General features: G+C 40.8%; 1 protein-coding gene across 1 annotated transcript; it reads right to left on the reverse strand.

Moving 5' to 3' along the window:
• Nucleotides 1–376: 376 nt before the first annotated feature.
• Nucleotides 377–4,287, reverse strand: LOC109479302 (oncoprotein-induced transcript 3 protein-like). Its single transcript, XM_019781258.1, has 2 exons — nt 4,272–4,287; nt 377–756 (listed from the first exon to the last, which is right to left on the reverse strand). The coding sequence occupies exons 1-2, from the start codon at nt 4,285–4,287 to the stop codon at nt 377–379; spliced, it is 396 nt and encodes a 131-aa protein (XP_019636817.1).
• Between the last annotated feature and the right edge of the window lie 17,067 nt (nt 4,288–21,354).

The raw sequence follows: 21,354 nt of genomic DNA on the forward strand, positions 1-21,354 counted from the left end.
CACCTCTACGGAGGATGAATGATGATGATGATGATGACGGCTGAGTCATGCCATTTTCCCGAAAGGACCTGACAAATCAGTAAATTGGCACCGTGGCACGCCTTACACCAACTGAGTGCGAAATTAATGATTTAAACTGTATAATACGTCAACCGGAAGGGTTAACATCATTTGGCGAAGGTATGAGATCGTGGAACTCTAGTTATCACTAGTTCTCAATGCGTGCAGATCACGAGATATCTAAACAGGAACATCCGCTGCAGTACCATAGCGGGCCCATAGGGAACCCAAAATCAAATCTTTTTGAGGTCTCATCAAGATCTACCTACATTTAAAACCTATATTCCAAGTTTCATGACAGGACTGAAGCTATGGATTACTCACTTAGTACCGACGACCCACAGTAGACCAGAGAACACGCAGGAGACTTGGGTAGTTTATACACGAAGTAACCGTGGGGGCAGGCCAGCACATGGATAGTGGTTGACCAAGTACAGGTGTTACCGTCCCAGTAGGCACACGCCTTGCGGGACACTGCGCCGTCAGCACGGGTGGGGTGTTGTCCGTTCATCCACATCGGGGCATGGGTTCCGCATCTGTGCGATTCCGGGGGCGCTTCTGTGGGCATGACAGTTCCAGCAGGCTCCATGAAACGGTACCACTCTCCGGCAAACCCACTGTCACAACCGTCCGCCTTAGCTTTGTTTTGGACGTTCCTCGATGCCTCATTCAGTACAATGTAGTCGCTGCATGGACCTGAAATAACAGTTGAAAGAAATAGATGAAATCTCTAGAATTAGAAACTGAACTTTCCATTGTTGGGAAATTATATAACTACCTTCACCAAGAAGAGAATGTTTTCAGTCGCGTTTGTCCGTCTGTCTGTCTGTGTAAAGCATAAGTATAACTCAAGAAGCTATATGCATTGTCGTGAAACTTTGTAGGTGGGTAGGTCTTGATGAGACCTAGAAATGCCCCCTGGCGGCTTTTGTTGGTAATGCAGCAGAACTTCCGGTTTTGATATCTCGTGACCTGGACATGCTGGGGTCACGAATTTTGGCTGGTAGGTAGCTCTTGGGATAGGGAAGAAGTAACATGAGTTTTGGCCCTGGAACTGCAGGAGCGTTTGTTGAAGAATTCTCGAAGAAGGATTACTTAAGAACTGGTTGACGGATCGTAGTTTTTCTTTTTTTTCTCCATTTTTCCTAACACGCTTCTCATAAATATTCACTGTCAATCATTCATTTCACCATTGAAAACAGTAGCTGATTGGTTCGCAGGTTTACAGGCGTGGACAAGACATGTTTTGATCGCATCTCGCAAGCTTGTCTTTTGATATGCGTACCTCATCCCCGCCTCAATTTTTCTTCACTTCGCACGTTTTAACAATGCCCCGGTTTTCATCTGTGTCTTCAATTTTACCTTCATGGTAACTGAAGTTGCTGATTTGTTAAGTGTAAGTTAATTTTAGGACTTGAGCAGTCACTTTTCCATCGCTAAGACTTCATAACCGCACGTATTTGATCGTTTTCACCCCTCCCTCTTTCCCCGAATCTTGCGGGACTATACAAGCTCGCTACGTTACGATCGCAAACCACGCTTCACAAGTTCTTGACTACAAAATGAACACAACGTACAAGTAATTCATACAGTAACAAACAATACAATGGTGTTTGTCCAGAAATAAAAATTTATTATACAAAAAGTAGTTTTGTACAAATGCCCTGCATAAACGTACCACAGAAAAAAAAGAATGCAGAGACAATGGCGTCGCGTTACAGCTACGCTTTGAAATTTCACGGCTTGTTTTCACCAGGGCTTTTATAAATACTACGTGAAAGCTCTGAGTAAAGGGTACATGTAATATTTTGGCCCATAACTTTTGATCTAATAAGGATTTTTTGACGAAAACACCAAAAATCGAAAGGGCACAGTGCCGCCGCCATCTTAATGACGCGTTCTTGTTGTTCTATGGAGGCTCACGGGAATTATACCCCAATCTAGGCCGAAATCTACCCCGAAATTTACGTAAATGATCTTAGCTTTCGCAGACATCGAGTTTAATACCATAGAATTAAAAAAAAATTGGTAAGATTATAGATCAGGACTTCAACTAATGTTTAGTGCGTAAATTGGAAAAAACATCCTAATTAGAAAGGTCACAAGGTTCAAAGTTCAATTGCTAAAAGTTGCTGGAACTAAACACTAGCGTAAGGAGGACTTTTTGAACGCTGTAATTTGCTGTTACGTTTTTACGTCTTCTTATGTACAAAGTCAACCTGTGTTCTTTTCAATTCTTACTGTTGTTTCTCTACATGATGTTCCGACCATGCGTTATTTTGAGGGATATTTGCAGTGTTTACTTGTGTATAGTGCCTTGGTACAGGCGAGCGGGAGGCACCCCGCGGTGACAGAGAGGCGCACTCAGCCATAGCAACGCGGACAAAAGGCTAGCAACCGGACCATCTTGGGCGTACTACGGCCGTAAATGTCGTTTAGAGGTCGCCGACTAGTCGGCCGATCGATTTGCGCGCAATGTGACGCGGACCCCAATAAAAAGTGGATTAAGACACGCTACACGGTGTCTCAAGATGGCCGCCATGTGAGAGGACGTGTAAGAGGACGCTCCTAAATTTTCAATACTTTGCCACGTCTGTTTGTACTGTTTGTACTGCCATCCAGCGAACTTTAAGTGACAATTTTCTACATTTAACCGACTTATGGGAAAGCGACACAGAGGCTCCAGGGACAGCAGTTCTGAGGAAAACAGTCCAAAATCGCGAAATTGCCCCCCCCCCTCCCAAGACAGCTAAAATGGCGTCTGGTGAAGCTACGCTGACATCGCTACCCCCAGACTTACAGAAGCTGGCGCAGCTGATCTTCACTCAAACGAATGAAGAACAGGAAGCTATCAACTGCGAACCATGAATGGGAAACTTTCTACAAAAATTGACGCGCTAGACGCAAAAATGTCCAGTCTGTCAGCGGAGTTGAGCGTGGTCCCCTCCCTCCTCTAGATTTTCTGAGGCAGTTTTTATTTGCAATCAGTGGTATTTCATCTAAGTTACTTCCAAATTTGAAGTTGATTGCCCGAGCCAAACCTGAGATACATGCGATTTTACAGGTAGCTCTGTATCACCCCCATTTTATTCCAAAGTGCGTCTTAGGTACACGGAGTAGCTCACGGAGGTTTTGAAGTTGATTTGATTCCTCTTTTGTTGAGGTTATCCCATGTTAAACAAGGAAAATCACAGATTTTGTACCTCCGGGTATTGTAATGTATGTTGCAGAATGTTGGGTGCATGTTGGGACTGTTCTTTAAATTAGTGAATGGTATCTGGGTGTGTGTGTGTTCACGCGAATACCATTTTTTCGAAAAGTTTCGAAATGTTTGTAATTGGCTAAATGATCTGTGAAATCACTAATCCCCCCTATCCGACTGGAGCCCAAAAATAGAAAGGACAGGGGGCATCCCGTGGCGAATCTGGCTGGCCGACCCTCAGCGACCAGCGATAATGTAAACAAACACCTACACAAACGGCCGCGTGAGAAATCAACTCCATTGCGCGGAACTTGCTCTCGAAAATTTATCAAGCCGCTACACTTCCCCCCGCGGCTGCCATCCCTCCCCACTTATCCCACACTAGTTCAAATCGCGTAAAAAAAAACACATCAAAACATGCACAGAAGCGTGTTCATATCTTTCATGTTACGGTTAAAACTTAGAACCTCATTTTGAGCGAACGTTACAAACACGAGACAAAATAATATTTTCGAAAACAAATCGCAATCAGCAAGGTTTCATTCCTGTTTCATTCATCAAAAGTTCTTGTGGATTGTAAAATGATCACTCATCTGTTGTCTCCTCTAGTGTGTCATTTGTAGCGTAATCACGGCGTGCCAAAAAAATCAGTCAAAACTATGAAAATTCCGGGATAAAAACTTCGCAAAAACGTGTTCTCCACATCGCTGTACAAAACCATTTTGATATGTAAATAGCAGCGCGCGATCTACACTTTCATTGGTTCACCTCACATGACCTGCGTTTCGATTGGATAAGCGATATCGCGCCGGCAGAGTGACAGAATTTCTTTATCAGCGAAGAGGCACATTTTCGCTGCTTTCTACGTTTTTTCTACGACTACTAAGCAACATCCTATCAAAAAAAAGGGTGATTAGACTCTAAAAGAATTTTCGGGACAATTTCTATGCGCCCTTTTTGATGTTCGAGCCAGATAAAAATAACCCGCAGTACCCGGAAGTCCGCGTACCGAGCTGGATTTCCATGGGTCCCGTCTACCCCAACGCGAGACACAACTGCGATAGATTTCTTTCCTCGATACCTGACACCCCTCTCACCAGATGTGGACGACGCCTGCGACACTTAATACACGCCGAAAATCAAAAGACAAAACCATTTTCACACACAAGGGGTGTCCATACGCTCTCAAAACGCATCATTTTCACGCAATAAAACACACATACTAAAAAACCAAAACAACGTGCACCATCTACAGCCCAACAGCAAAACGTATACCAAGTCCCAGACATATCCGTCCACCCAAACGCGAGAAACGGCTGCGAACGCAATTTTCGTCTTCCCTTACAAAACCTCCGCGCTCGGGATATACATCCCTACCCGGAGGTAATGATTGCTTTGTTCATTAGTTAATGTTGTATTTTGATTTCACTGAATCAAGTGCTTTTGTTACCACCGGTGCTCAACCTGATTATTTCATAACACTGGTATGGCAATTCTTGGGTTTCCTTTTTATTATGTTAATTTGTATCCAGGTGGTACCAGCACAAGCTAAATATTTTCTGTGGTGAAAGAATTAAGGATGTTATTTTATAACATCCTTGGTGTATGTTAACAATCCGGAGTAAGAGCCTCAAACTTACAAGAACCTATATTCCTTCGAGGCGCCAAATTATGTTGTAATGGAACAGCCCAAAGTGACCTTTTTGTTTCCTTTGTTGTTGTCTTATTATTTTTGTTACAAAGCCCTCCCTACTATAATAATAGTGTACATAGCCACAAACAATGTGATAGATTATGAGTCTTGCCATATTCTGAGCTCATTCTTTTGTTTCTGCAATGAAATATTGATTTATGATGATGAATATTATTTTGTTTTCACTTGTATTCTATGTACGAATGATGAAATCATAGAGTTTGTTATAGATTTGGTTTATATGATTTGGTACCTGATTTCGGTTTCAGTAATATTCAGATTTATGGCTATAATTTCAAGATTCCAGACATGTTGTTTGATCAATACGTACTTTGTATGTAATACCTATTTGAGTACATGTCTAACTTTATTTTGAAGTGCTTTTTGCTTTATACCACTTATTTGCTTTGATATTCATTTTGATTATTTGAATTATTTTGATTTGAACTCAGTGTTATGGCAAATTGTTCCCAAGGTTTATTTTCTTTGTAGATCATCAACATCAAACTCAATGTACAATGCCCCGATGCCCTCTGCTGGCTTTCCCATCCGAGACCTTTTTTCTCAGAAGTCATGTCTAAGGTAGAGTGTCATATTTCTAGTTATAATTCTAATGGGCTGAGGGATACTTACAAGAAAAGGGGACTGTTTACTTGGTTAAAAGATAAACCGTATCATATATATTGTTTGCAGGGAACACATACTACTGTTAGAGATGAAAATATAAGGCAGAACGAATGGGGTGGTCAGGTATACTTCTCGCATGGTACTTCTCATCAAAGAGGTGTAGCTATTTTAATTAAGGTCAAGGCCAGCGCTCAGGTTCATCAGGTTAAGACTGATGAAACTGGGCGGTGAATTATTTTAGACATCGAGGTAGATAAACCGTAGATTTCGTTATTAAACAGAGTTACTAAATGTTCTATCGCAGATAAGTTTAGATCGGACCATAATCTGATCACGGCAAGGGCCGGGCTACTGGATATTTAGTCAGTCCCTTCTTAAGGACAAAATTTTCCTTTTACAAACAAAAAAAGTTATGTCTTATAATAATTTAATAATGTCAACACCGCAAACCCTCATATATAATAATATTTGGATATTGACTTGTTAATGTGGCTACGGGAGGCAATGTTTACTTGTTTTTCTTTTGTAATAATAAAAAAAGACACGCTACGACAACAGCCGTGTTTCCTTTGGGATTCAGTAATGTATTTAAAGTTGCCCTTATAATGGTTCGTAGATGAACTCTAGCAAAACATCAAGACACGTCTATGACGATTAGACATCCAGGTACTGAGATACGCAAGGAACGTGACTGGCAGCTGGATAGATGTTGGAAACTGTCAGTTCAAGCGCGTGAACAAACATTCCACAGTATTACCAGTCAGTTTGTTCAAGATTCCTCGTGTTTGGCCTGTCACTCAGGCCACTATTTAAAGGGCATATTAAAAAAAATCCAGCAAGCGTATAAAAGAAAACCATTTAGACGTGTTTGGCATCAACATTTCAGCCATCTGTCTCCATTGAGCATTGCATCATTATAAGAATGCTGACAACTTCACTCGATTTTTTCAGAAATACCGGTGAGTGCTAAAAGCACCTTAAAGGCTACACAACTGACGCGGCCGTATGTTCAGATACTGTAACTGTACAGATTTAGAGTTACTCATAGATTTGACCTGATTCCTATATTGTGACCACAAGTAGTTATATGTTGTAGTAGAGGACTACAAGACAGAACGGATAGACGTTTACGCCATTTTTGCCAGTTTTCGACATGTAGACTACAGTCGGGGGGCCGGAATTTGTTTTCTAAACGAGGCGAAAATCAATGCTCGCACTGATGTCATCAAAAAAATTACTTGGAGTGACGTAATATGAAGATCAAAAGTCAGAGTGACTTCATGACGCAATTTCGGTTATAGCGTACACAAAACTGTCTGATATTTGTTGTGGTTGTTGTTGTTTGCAAAGTCTTCTATGAGTTGCTATGAGAGTAAGTCCAGCTGGCCGCTGCCCCGGTGCTACAATTTGTTTTCAGAAATCAAGTAATCTTTATTTATTAATATTAGGGTCATTTTTTAAAACATGCTTTCGATTAATGAACAACCTATTTTTCATCAGCCCCTTCAGAAATTAAACCCTCAAGCTATGTTTGGTTACAAAGCCAAGCCAAGCAAAACTTCTAGATACTGTACTGCTGAAGGTGGATGTACACATGTTCTCTAGTTCCTGCTACCCTTGAACTGCACACTAAAAAATGAGATAAGGACATGTTATCTCATTTTTTCCCATATAGAGTTTGTATGATCATATTTTTAAAACATGAGATAAGGACATGTTATCTCATTTTTTCCCATATAGAGTTTGTATGATCATATTTCTAAAATATGAGATAAGGACATGTTATCTCATTTTTTCCATATAGAGTTTGTATGATCATATTTTTAAAACATGAGATAAGGACATGTTATCTCAATTTTCCCATATAGAGTTTGTATGATCATATTTTTAAAACATGAGATAAGGACATGTTATCTCATTTTTTCCCATATAGAGTTTGTATGATCATATTTTTAAAACATGAGATAAGGACATGTTATCTCATTTTTTTCATATAGAGTTCGATGGCATATACACTTATTGTATATAGACTTTTGATATGGACAAAAAGGGGATAACTATTAGAGAACAGAAATATCACAACTTTTTTTAATTATCTCGTTTTCCAGTGAAATAAATTTACCTACTTAATAAATGAGATAAAAACCTATGTCTTGTTTGGCCGATTTCGACTATTAATTTAGGCTGAAAATTTATATGCTTGGAGATACAATTGTCAAGCCATCCTGTCCCAAAAATTGAATCCATTTTACGAAATGGAAGAGGAAGAAGGAGAAACACAAGGAAACCAATGTCTTTCATATTAAGACAACTATGGAATGACGTGACATATAACTAAAAATGCAACAGTTGGATAGCTAACATCCCATACATTATTGGTATGTGCATTTTATTTGTATTATGCAAATTGTTGATTTTCAAGATTTAAAAAAAATGTCCCGCATTCCAATGCTGGAGCAGAAACGTTTCACATACCCAGTAAAACACTTGAATGCAGTTCACACTGCCAATATCATATAGCTTGGTGCAGGTGTCCTATAAAGTGCAGCCAAACAACCAATGTCCTGACCACACAACTACGTGGTGTTTGTGAAGACGTGATAACAATGCCAGATGGAAAAAAAACGATTGCTCTAACATATACATAAAATCTGTTGGTCTTGAAAACCTGTTGTGTCATGTATTTCTCCTGTGAAAAGGTTGGACCAGACTTCCCATATTCTACAAAGCGACCGTCACAACCCGCCGTACGTGCTTTTTGACCGTACGTTTTTTGGAGGCTACGTCTGCTACGTTTTTTCGGAAAACGTGGGGAAGGAGTGGCGTCGACGCACGTCACTCGCACGTCACACGCACGGTTTCGTAAGATGTAAGAGTGTGGTCTGCACGCCAAGTCTGGCTGTGAGCGGTTGCGTGCATCGTACGTTGCGCAAGTGAGAAGTAGGTTGTACGTGCTTACAACGTACGATCTCTGTGCGATTGCAACTTTACCGTAAGGAGGCCGTACTCACACGTGCGTCTTTAGTACCACGCGCGTTCCCCGTACTCGCACGCACGGGTGGTGAATCCGTAGACCGCACGTAGAAAAAGTTTTACATGCACTTAAAGTTCTACGGCGTGTCTGCGTGCTCCCAAATCTGTAGGATTTCGCACGGAGGAGGTACTCACCACGCACGGATGCCCTGCGTTTGCCCACGTTTTTGGACGTAGACATCACGCAGAAGCACGTACGGCGGGTTGTGACCGTAGCTCTAGACAGCACGTCAGCAGAACGTACTGCACCCGTGCGAAACTCGTAATGTATAATTATACATTGCGCCTCAGCAGAACGTCTCATATAAGGTTGTAATTGCATACAAAAGCTTAACATCGCATCAATTATGAGGCAACGTTGACCAGATATCCAACGAAAACACAGCACGAAAATCGAGATATCCGGGAATTTCCGGAAAAATAGACGATCCAGAAAAGTAAATTGTCTCCTCAACTGCTGATTTTATAAGATCAAAATACGATTCTAGGCCTGGTTTTTCTCCAGCCTTTTTTTTTGTTTCCCTTCGCCCACAAACTGGGGAAGGGTGCCTATAATACCGTTAATTACAGATGACTAATGGATCTTCAACCAAAAGGCAAACATAGATTCCCTGTGCTATATTTCTCAATCCCTGCATTCCTTTCTTCTATACACCTATTAACTGGTTCATTTCTTTTTCATAGCTTTCATATAACCCTGTCTGTCCGTAGTATATAGTATAATAGAAACACCCAATTACAGAGATGCTGTTACTAGCTGTTGGTGGAGATTCCCACCTTGAGCCAAGAAGACCAAGTTCTACTCGCTTCAGTTGGAAAGCATTGATCTGGGATGACGTCTGAGTGAAAATTCATGGAGATTTGAAGTGCAGTCTGGAAATTTTGGTACATTCTAAATATTTTTGTCCTTTCTTGTGGACTGACTGAATGCATGCTCAAAAATTTCAGTGAATTCACAGTGGAAAAATGTTAAAGGGCAGTCATAAATGCACATGTTAAACATTCCTACTGCACTCCAAAGGCGTTTGAAAACTTCTCATCAGATATTTCAAGAGAGAACAAGGGCCTCAAGCCTGAATGAGTATTTAGTATTAGGAATACAACCCATTGAATGGACAGTTTCAGCTACACTTCGAGTAGCTACAAGAGTTTAGGCTTGGATTAGATTATGCCAATCTGCTAAACTGATCAGCTGAACAGAGAATTCCCTCAACATTCTGAGATGCCATTTATGTGCAAGGGAAACACAAGGAGCGAGTAGACAGACCCTCCTGGTCCCCAACCAGGAATCAAACTCACGGCACCGGGACACGAGCTTCTGAACCTACCCTCCAAGCAGAGGTTGTGGGGGAATGATCGTTAGCTTTTATATATGGCCGTTTTTGTATGCGCTACCCCCACCACAGGCAGGTAGAAAGGCACTTCTGGTCCTTGGCCATGCAGGAATCAAACCCACGGTACCGGGGCACTTCCGCACTATATACATAACTGATTGGGACCTGTCCAGGACCTGTCAGCGTGTCAGTTGGTAGAGTTGCTAGACTACTCCTGCTTTTGTTGTGAGATTCTACACACGGAGTACAAATTGACAACAATGCCACTGCATGTAAATTAAACTACCTTTGCAACTACACCAGGGAAAGAAATTGGCAGGCAATACAAACCTTTGAGAAGTAATGTCCTCTTGTATAATATCCTCTTTATTGCAATATCCCGTACAAATCAGATACAATAAAATATCTAATGACAGAAAGTAACAAGACAATTTACCAAAAACCTAATTATAAGGCAGCTTCTTCTCTAAATTATAACTCTGGTATTCTACAATAGATATTTAATACATGTTTTATTTATAATTGCATTGCATTTGAATCGAAGTCCATAGTACTAAAAAGAGAAAGCTGCTATAAAACTGTCCAAAATTTACATCGCACATGAACAAGAGTTATGAGAATACTAGGTACATGTACATCCAACATACTATAGTTCCATTTGATGTCCCATACTTAGTATGCATGCTTTTCATAACCACTGAGAAAAAGGATGTGTGATAACTAATACATGGAGCGGGATTAAATTTTCATCTTTAATTCACTATGATGCTTTCAGACATGAAAGAGTCTTTATATTGACTTTTGCATGTTTTCACGGAGGAAGTGGATAAAACAATAACTTCAGAAGTATGCCAAACACTTCAAACATACATCAAAGCACATAACTGCCTCTCACCCAAATACTGTGAAATTCCGTGCTTTTTCCCATGTTGTATGGGTACATTAAATTACATTTTTTTACCAAGTTGTAAAGAAGATACTTTGTCAGTGTGGTTCACACCTTGATGGGGACAAAAGACATTAGACTATAGTCTAGACATACACATTGGCAAACAGAACAATGACCTGTCTGCTAGAGTGTAGGAATGAACCATGCAGCTTTTAGGGGGTTACGTAGAAATTGGTACACAGAACAAGTATAAAAAGGTTAAAGGAACAAAATTCAATTCAGGGAAAAGAATCACGCTACATATCAAATAGTATTACTACATTATTTTGCAGTTTCTAAGCCATTCCTTGCTTAATATGATCCTCCTGAAAAAGCCATGCAAGAACCCCCCCCCCCCAGCACAATTGTTTTGGTCCAATCCCCACCTGCTTTGAAATCTGTGCTATATCTTCATCGCTAATTTTCAACTGAGGATCCTTGCTGCGAAGTCTATACAGTCACCTGGAAGGAAACAGAAATAAGGTATGTATTTTTCTTCCATAATATATAGGGTTTGCTATTAGTGAGAACAAGCTGATGTAACATGTGGATGTGATATTTCTTTGTACATAATAGTTACAGGTATGGGTATTGTACTGTAGAATTCTGGCACCAAACTTCCAAATACTTCCAAAGAATTTAAAAATCTCCACTAGGGTGCGATAAATTTTCAACATAGGGCCACACCAATTTAATTTCTTGGTTAACGGATTTTTCTAGAAAAATAATGGAGCGGGATGGCGAAAAAAAACAGGCCTAGGCATCCTATTATGGTCCAAAATGGTACGATAGGAGCCATGAAATCAACACACCAAGCTGGTTCAAAATTTAAATAATGAATTTTTAACGTTGAAGAGATGGACAAGATGGACTGATAGCCATCGAAAATTTGGAGGTTAGTATCCTTATCCTTCCAAAGTTGTCACCGATCATGAATTTTTAACTTTTAATGATACCACTGCATTGAAAGATGAAATAAATGTAATAACTAGGAAGAAAAGGACTGTTTTTAACTGTTCAGGACAAATTATGAGCATTTTGCAGTTGATTCTGAATTTTTATTTTTAATTGCAAATCAGAAAAAAATGAAGCGGGCGAATCCGTTAACCAAGAAATTAAATTGACATAATTTTTTTTTTACCTTTCCACTGTTAACATAAGAGTGAGAGTATGTCGAATGGAGTTCTCTACACCGATAGCAGTTAGACGAATATTTCAAGATGTTTTTATGGCAGAAAACAAACTTTCAAATTCATATGCTGAGACTATTGCTATGCTGTGTATAGTGAGTAGAGGACTTTGTTTAATGTTTTTATCAGTCAGACTCTTCAATACCCACAAAGATAAAATACACATTTCATTTTGGTCAAATTCCATACTGTAACTACAAATGACATAAAAAGCATGTACATTACTTAGTGAACTAGAAAGGCCAACATTTGCTTCGGAGCAAATGTAATATTTCACTCCATCTCCCTCCCCATACAAAAATAGAAGATTCTGAATAAATCATACTGCAATTATACAAGGACAAGCTTTTTGAATCTCGACAGATATTTACAAAAATGGCATTTGGCCATTATCTCCCTTATTTTTTTACAAAGATACAACGACAAGCACGTTAAATCTCGACAGCTTTACTTTACACTTATCTCAATCTCAAAGTTATATATTGCAGGTATCTAAATACTACTAATGACGAAATTGCAACTACTACTAACGGTAGCAAAATTTTCACGGTCTGAGAAACATGGACATGTTCACGGAACTATATATTCACGGTGGTGACAGTTGCAGGAAAAGAAAGTCCAGGAATCATTTCCTAACTGTAATGATAAGTTCACGGTACAGAGGTGACAGTGAAACCGTGAACATAGACCTCCCGCTTGCGTTACGTTGCGGTACAGTGAAAAAAATTGGGAATTACAGTAATAAATTTACAGAGTATGTTTGCTTAGTTTCCAGATTGTTTTGTATCATTGTCGTAAACTTAGCTTTAAATTAACGAAAACCGATGCGCGCACAGATGCCATCCATACAATCAAATCAACATGGCCTTATTAACAATCACATAAACTATGAAGCCATACATTGAATAAGCTATACATATAATATGATTATCATAACCTTTATTTTTAAAATCATGCCAGTGAGCTAATTGCATGTACAGAGTGAAAGAAAGTAAAGTAAAGCAGTAGAATTTCTGTACTAGCTATGATAGTACTTCATATGATTCGTCCTCATCGTCATCATTCAATGTGGTCTATCTCTTGCTACTAGTGACTGGTAATACCTCTGTAGATTCTTCACACTGGCAGAGTACCGTACTCCTTCTCTCTTGTCAGCTCAATACTTTTGTGACAACATGAAAGTGATTTTAGTTTGTATGGAAAAATACAAAAGACTAACATTCTAAGTTATTGACATTCTTGAGTAAGAACAATCAGTTTTTGAATGTTAAAAGCAAAGCAACGAAAATAAAAAAAATATTGAAATTGTTAAAATGCAGAATTGTTAAAATTGTTAAAACTGATAAAATTGTTAAAACTGATAAAATTGTTAAAAATGTTAAATTGTTAAAAATATTAATATCCGATGCACTGGGGTTCGAACTTGCAATGCCTGGGATTGCCGCCTTGCGCGTTTCCAACCGAGCTAACTCGGTGCGATACACATCACTCACTGCATTGTATGTCATAAAAAGTAAACAGCATGGCGGTATCGATCGCTTCAAGGCACCAAGACTTTCAACTATTAACTACGGGGTTTCCTTCTTTATCAGGTTTGCTTTTGAACCACCTTGATGTTACTTAACTATCAACCCGGCTAGCAGAAGCCGCCGGCTCCTTTAATATTACAGCCGCTCCCTGTCCAATCTTCGAAAACTGTCGGGCATGCAAGCCCTCGACGCTCGCCAGGAAGCCGTCTCGCGATGTTCTCAGCAACAACAAACGAACGCCTGTACACTCTACAATTTTGGTGATTCTTCGGAGATCGATAACAGAACCTAGATAATACTAGTTGGTAAAGATTGCGGAAAATTGTTGATACCGTGGCGCGCGCGCCGACGATACACATTACGTACCGCGTAACTTTTTTGTTTACACGCCGGGCGCAGGTCATTGACCTCCAACTTGCGTTGTTCCAACAGAGAAGAGCAAAATGTCTGGCTCCCGCAGAACGTACCGCACTCTCCCGCTGGACGTACCGCACTCTCCCGCAGAACGTATCGCACTCTCCCGGAGGACGTCCCGTACTCTCCCGAGGGAAGTCCCGCACAGCGTCCTGCACTCTCCCGCAGAACGTCCCTCGAAAATCGATGCGTATTTCGTGGCCTGTGCTGTACCTACCAAAACACTTGAGTTCATACTGTCAAAATGGAATGGCTTTGAACAGGTGTTAATTGAGTTAATCCAATCAAATCCAACAGCCAATCAGCAAGAAGAATAGATTGGTCTGCGTCAGGTTCATGCTTGCATGCCCATATATGGGCATACCGCCGAATTCCTTTCTTATTACGTCACGCGCGTACGCCCCCACAGTACTTTCCTATGGGGACCGCTAAAAAAGCAAATAAAACGATTGTAAAAGCTTGTATAAAAAAAATTCAAAAAAAGGCCTAGGGGTATTTACCCACTCTACCTCTATACGAAATTCCAGGTAATTTCGCCCAAAAGAGTTGAATCAATTTAAAGATGTGGCAGGAGGAGAAGAAGAAGAAGAATCATCAGTAAAAACAGTATTTCACTCCATACTGAAGTATGGAGTGAAATAAATATTAACTCATCTAAACTGACAGCATTGGATAGTACAAACCATTATAATGTCCTTGGATTAAAGTATACCACAGTATCAAGAAATCACCAACAGCACCCTGTAGTCATCACCATTAATACTATTATATATAACAACAAGCATATCAAAATGGCTGATTGTGTGTATGATCATTATGTGGTTAGTCCCAACGTAAAAGCCACCTAAGGCAAAATAATTTAAAAGGAAGGCCCGGATTTAGATTCAATAGCCCGTGAGAGTTACCGTACCAATGGTTTAGCTAAATTGTTAAATTCTTTGTTCACGTCATCACTTTTGCTCCTATGAACTAAAGCTGTATCCGGATTTGAAATATACAATTTCAATTATTTTCAAGATTTCCTCTCAAAAGGAGTCTGAACATGCAATTTCGCCAGTATATGTTTGCAATGCACAAGTCTACATGTAGATTGCAGTCAGGGATCTCCCTAAGGAATTAAACTAGCTGGAAATCGAATCGAAATGCATCCCCAATTTTCCGACATCTATGGATGCTATAGTTACATAATACATGGTTTCAGCCAATATTTTATTTCTTATATGGAGCGAAATTAATTTTGTTACGGTTGTTGGCTAGTAGATCTGAAGTTTCTGTAACATTTGGTAACTTTTGTAACACTAGCTTGTGTATACACAAGCTTTCCCTGCCAGGGGCAGTAACTGTAGGGTAGCGGCCACCAGGAGCATGATTTGCTATGATTTGCTCTTATTGTAATTTAGCCCGGTTAAGCCACACCGATTTAATTTTATGGATGACATCCGCTCGCGCATTGATTTTCGACTGTCACCCTCAAAAAAAAAGATCACCTCCACCGAGGCTCTGGCCTGGCTCTAGGCCTGAGTAGTCCATGGTAGTCAGTGACAAAATGGAGCCGGGCACCCAAGCCCCGAAATCAAAGCTCCACAACTCAAGAACTCAGTACATAAGTACAGTACCGATTCATAAATGCTGCAAAATGCCGGCATGTGCCGGCTTATCGTATACGTGACTAAGTACTGTCGCGAATTCACAATACCAGCTTTGTATTCCTGTTGTTTAGTAGCATTTTTATTTTTGGCCAGAATTTTTTTTATTCGCCCGCCTGCACTAGTTTGGGGGTTTTCAGAGGATGTCATCCATAAAATTAAATTGGTGTGGCCTTACCCAACCTGCCCTTTACTTTAGTCCTATTTGCGGAGAGGACTAAATGGACTCAGTAGCTATAATAGGTTTGGTAACCAGGCTAATTGACTAATTGTATTACAAGTTTTAAAATTTGTGTTTACAACTGGTAACATGATTGATTTTGCATACAGATTTTTAAAATTGCATGTAAAATGTTTGCCAATGTGCAATTTGGCACGCAAGTTGATGTAACCTAAAGTATTTTCGAGCCCTGTGCATAATTATGAATATAGGTTGATGACAATTTGAGTGTCCTGATGTAATTTTGTATTGTTAAACTACATGTATTTGATGGATCACTTTGGCACAGAGAGGAGTTAATCCCTACCCACCTAGTTTTTTTCAGCAATGTAATGGGAAACACAGTATTAATTTGATTAGGCTCAAGCAAATAGATAATAGGCTTTTTTTCAAATTCCCATTTGCTGAACCCTCTAACATGCTTGCAAATCATAAATTAAATCAGAACTAAACAGTTGGTAAAATTTTCACGCTTGGAAGAAGTTGTTCAAAAGTCTTAATGTCTTCATATTTTTGTTCAATTACAGGACAACAAAAGGGCGAACCATGTTTACCTCTAAGTAACGTCATGTCACTTAAAGTCAAATGTGGATTTGCACGTGTTGCTGTACGACAAAGTAAACTGTTCGGAGTATCTGAGGACGAAACAGCCAAACAGAAGTTTAGATCAGTTAGCCTGACTGGTAGATACAAAGCATTCAAGGAAAACTTTGTCGGAGACGTAGTCTTGACCCTTAAAGACTTCCAGCAAAGTGCCTCCCATATTGCCAAGGTCTTCAACACTTGGAAGGGCAGTAGTACAGATCAGGAGGAAAAGCAGAAGTTCCTTAACCACTTCAGCATCAACAAATGGAGACAACTGCCAACCTCTAGAAAGAGAAAGCACACATTAGATGGCCCATGCAATGGGTGCATACAGGAACACAAACCATTCTGGCATCTTTTCAATAAAAATGTCAAGAACCCAAAGGTACGGAAAGTATTAGAGATTCATAAACCCATTTGCAACACCACACTTGCTGTTGACAGTGAAGGGGCCAGACAGATTTTCAATCAGGCAGACACAATCTGTAGGAAACAGTACAAACGTCCGATCACAGAGGTCCTGCCTGAGCTGCGCATGTCAACCGCTGAACAAGAAAGGTGCAAAAGGAGGAAAATTGTTCGGCAAGTGAGTGAGGACATACAACAGGCGGGGGCGAGAAACAACAAGGACTTGGAGGTGACGTACGGGACGGGAGAGTCTCTTAATGCTAGAATAATTCGCAGGCTGGCTAAGAGTTTGAAAGCAAGGAGGAGGCAGAACAACGATTGAAGCAAAGAAGGGAGAAAGAAGCAAGTGGTGCAGCAAAAGCAAAAGACAGGCTAGGGAATTTCAGACAGTTTGCTGAGTTTGATAAAGAAGCACTTAAACAGGAAGTCCTTGGATACAAGGATGATGCATCAGTCAACTGGAGTCAGCTGGCCTCCAAGTACAACGTGAAAGGAAGAAATGGAGAACTTCCAAGAAATGCAGGACAGCTCGTAAAGCTGTGGTTTGAGCAGGAAGGTGTCGACACACAGCGCTTCAACAATGGAACGGAAGGAGAGAGAATCCGTCGTGCACGGACAAGACTTGCCAGTGACCCCCGGATCACGGTACCGAAGGAACGGACAGAGCACCAGATAAGGGATGAGCTAAAAGTCCTTATCAGTCAAGGAGATGTGCCGATCAGGGAATTCATCGTACCAAAAACCTACAAGACTTACTTCATGGATAAAAAATCAAAACGGATACAAAGAAGAGTAACTGTCATAGAGGGCAGGAAGCAGCCACTTCTCAAACTACGGCAAAATCTTCTAGAGAGACAGAAACCTTTCCTGAGAGATGCTGTTGACCATGCAAATATGACAACAGACCAAATGAAGATGAGACTTGAAGACCTTGGTGAGGAAATCACAGGGGAGACTGAAGACCAGCTAAGGGATCACTTGATTGCAGTAGGGTCAACAAGGTACTTTGCTTTTTGGGAGGATGGCGCTAGCATGGCCAACCATGGTTATATGCTGTATCTCGTGATATGCATATATGATCCTGCTGTATTCCTAACAGATGAGAAATACTTCCAGAAGTATGGAGTCCGTGTGTCGGTGCAGGCTGAGGTGGAAAAGCCTGAGATTTATATCATTGCGCGCTGTGGGTCATCGGATCAAGGGCAGCTCCTCAATGCAGAGACGAGGCGTGATGACCTTCCTTCGCTGTCTGTTCCTGTCCACAGTCCCGATCGTCGGCAGTTTACAGACATAGCACGATGGTTCAAAGGCGACACACCGTCACGAGCGTTCGAATTCGGGAAACAGCGCGGCGGCTTCTACTCCTGCACCTGTCAGGTCGACATGAGATGTATACCTGACTTCTGGCAATGCAATCATGTGGAAGACATTCACACAAATGTACAGGACAGACAAGAGTTTGTCATGCAAGGGCCCATTACAGCACAGAAAGCAGCCCAGAACATCCCCGATCCATTCAACAAGATGACTAAGGAAGACATGAAGGACGAACTGACATTCAGAGGAACGATCACTTACACCGCAGCCGAACAGATGACCAAGAAAGAACTCAGTGACCACCTCAAACACACACTCCATGGAACCAAAAGAGTGCCAACACTGCTCTATGGAAACCCAGGCCAAAACGTGTATGATCTCAACCTTCAGCACTTTGAGGACACCGCAAGCGAGCCTATGCACGACTTGTGTAATCACACTAAGAATCTCCTTGATGAACTCCCTTACAGAACTCCATCCCATGTAGCTGCCATAATCAACAAGGTGAAGACAGTACTGCTCAAAGACCAAGAAACAGTCCGCGCCTCCCACGTGAGATTCGCCCTGCTGGTTCTGCATGATGAGCTCCGACAAGATGGCAGAGTGAGCGATGAAATCATTGAACTACACAAAACACAATGACCACCAGAAAACTGTGGGGGCAGTACATCCACTCCATCAGAGACCACCTCCCCATGAACTTCAGAGTGGTAGCTCCTAGCTCCATCATGGCAGAGAATGAGGAACGCCAGTTCAGCACTCTGAAGAGAATAACGAAAACCTCTGCAAACTACTCAAAGTCGGGCCACATTATCACCAATGTCCTCGTCAGAACCCACTTCCAAGAGAAGATGACAACATCTAGCAACACGCATCAGCAGAACAAGATATCAAAAGCTGCAGAAACCGTCAGAATGGACAGAACCACAATCCCGTAGACCTACTCAAGAAGTACCCCAGAGATGCTCAGACCCACTGTGAAAGGATCGCCTATGACTACCTACCGCACAATATGGATGATGAGAGTGAGACTGACCAGATTACAGAAGATGCAGAGGATCAGAGTGACAGTGAGAATAAAGAGGAGGAAGACATTCTGCAGGTGGACAGGATGGACCCCGAGCCTGACCTGGAAGAGGACGTCACTACATCAGAATCAAGACCTCGGTGAGTTTTCTTGCTAAATCACTAGTCTTACTTGTCTATCGTTATATACACAGGTAGTACATGTACCGGTGTTATGTAAATCTTAGTTATCACCTTGGACGTGGTAGCATTATTGTAGCATATTTGCCCCACTTTTGAATGTGAGTTTTTCAGTTTCAAAATATATATAATTATAGAATGAAATCAATCAAGTAATGACAAAGATATGATGGATCAAATTCAACTTTTGGAATTTTTTGTGTGAACCTAAATAGGGTGACTGCTATAAAATTTGAGTGATGGAGCACAGTGATACAGACAGACTGATATGCATTGATGTTCGCAGCTAATGAAAATACATTGTATTGTACAGAGCATGTATATTACATAAATACCGATGCAGGGAATCCGGTGGTACACCAGACAAGTCCTCCAGCTGCACTAGGCCAGAAACTCCAGGCAGGACTCCGCTGAGGGAGGTGTCTACACCATCATCTCGAAACATCATGAATGCTGTGAACAGGTAAAATAGACTTTACCATATATCCTAAAACAATAAATATTTTTGACCAAGCAAAACAACATTTGAATATATAGCTACAAGTATCTACTGGTATTTTATTTACATTTGTTTTATAAGGATTTGGAAAAAAGTATAAGTATGATTGAGGCTATGGTGCTTCAAATTTCAATAAAGGAAGCATTGAGTGAACACTATACTTACAGCCTTTTCTGCCCTGAAAGGTGACTAACAACTAATTCTCTGCCACTTGGTGTCAATATTCGATGACAAAAGAAACCCTACGCTACCTCTTTTCTGTTAAAGGTATGACAATCTGAGTAAATATAAACAGATTTGCTGCATCCTCACCTATTTGTCCAATTCCTTAACACGACTCTTGCTCTTCTGTCGGCCATTTTGAAAATGGACGTCACCACAATAGCCACAGGGGGCACAAGTCAGGTCCCCAGGTAAAATTAGCGCGCAATTGAAATGCTAAACTGAAGGCGGTGCATGTTATGCGCAGTTCTGTGAGCCAGGGACCGTCACATTGTCTTCGCCTTACTTTCAATAATACTCAAGGAAGTAAGTTGAAAGAGAGAACAGAATATGACACGGGAAGACAGAACTTTGCAAATGGCAAAGGTCAAATATCTTCATGAAAAAAAAGCTGAAGAATATTCATTACGGTGTTATTTTAGTTACTTTTGCTTAACAATCTATGGTAGTATATGCAAGAAAGCAGTTACTCAGGCAACTGGATATGATTTTGAAAACGTCAGACGTTTCAGCTAGTATCCACTAGCTTTCGTCGGTGACTGAGAGACCAGAGGGGAAATGGTTGGCTCGAAGATGGTTGTGAAGATCTTTGAAGTTCTGAGCTAGGTCTCTGTGTGTTTCTTAAGCAATACGAGTCAGTTTTATAGGATATTGTGGGTAAATGTTGAAAAAAATAGATGATTTAAAAGCTAGGAGGAGAGTTTAGGGTAGAAATTGATGGAGTTTCTGTTTTCTAGTCTGACACGCCAGAATACTGTCATACATGTACCTGGGCCAAGCCCACCGTCTATAGATCTAATGAGCCGACAAAAGCAGGCCGGTGATGAGAGCAATAAGAAATTATTCAGCCCCCTGTTTTCTATTTACGTCCTAGTGTTGCTAGTTAGTTGACTGAGTGGCCTGTGTACGGCATGTCACATGAGATGCAACTGCAAGCGTGTCACACCAAAGACGTTCTGTAGAATGTTCTCGGTAAATGTTCTGGACTTATGTACAAAAGCAATCATTATCGATTTTTTAAGTTCAAGAAATGTCGCAGTACTGAATGTCGTAGTATTGCGCGAATACCTTCCTCGTCTGCGCGATGACGCAGGGATAAGAAATGAGTGCGACAAACAGCTTGCACCGCTTGTACACAACCTAACGTGGATGACACAGGGACATACAAGTTACCGTTTGGTACCATAATATGTCGGCTTTAATATCGCATAATTGAGATTAAAAAGGTTGCTCGGTCGGCG

This window comes from Branchiostoma belcheri, unplaced genomic scaffold (assembly GCF_001625305.1).
Source record: "Branchiostoma belcheri isolate BF01 breed outbred unplaced genomic scaffold, Haploidv18h27 scaffold479, whole genome shotgun sequence".
Taxonomy (NCBI): domain Eukaryota; kingdom Metazoa; phylum Chordata; class Leptocardii; order Amphioxiformes; family Branchiostomatidae; genus Branchiostoma; species Branchiostoma belcheri.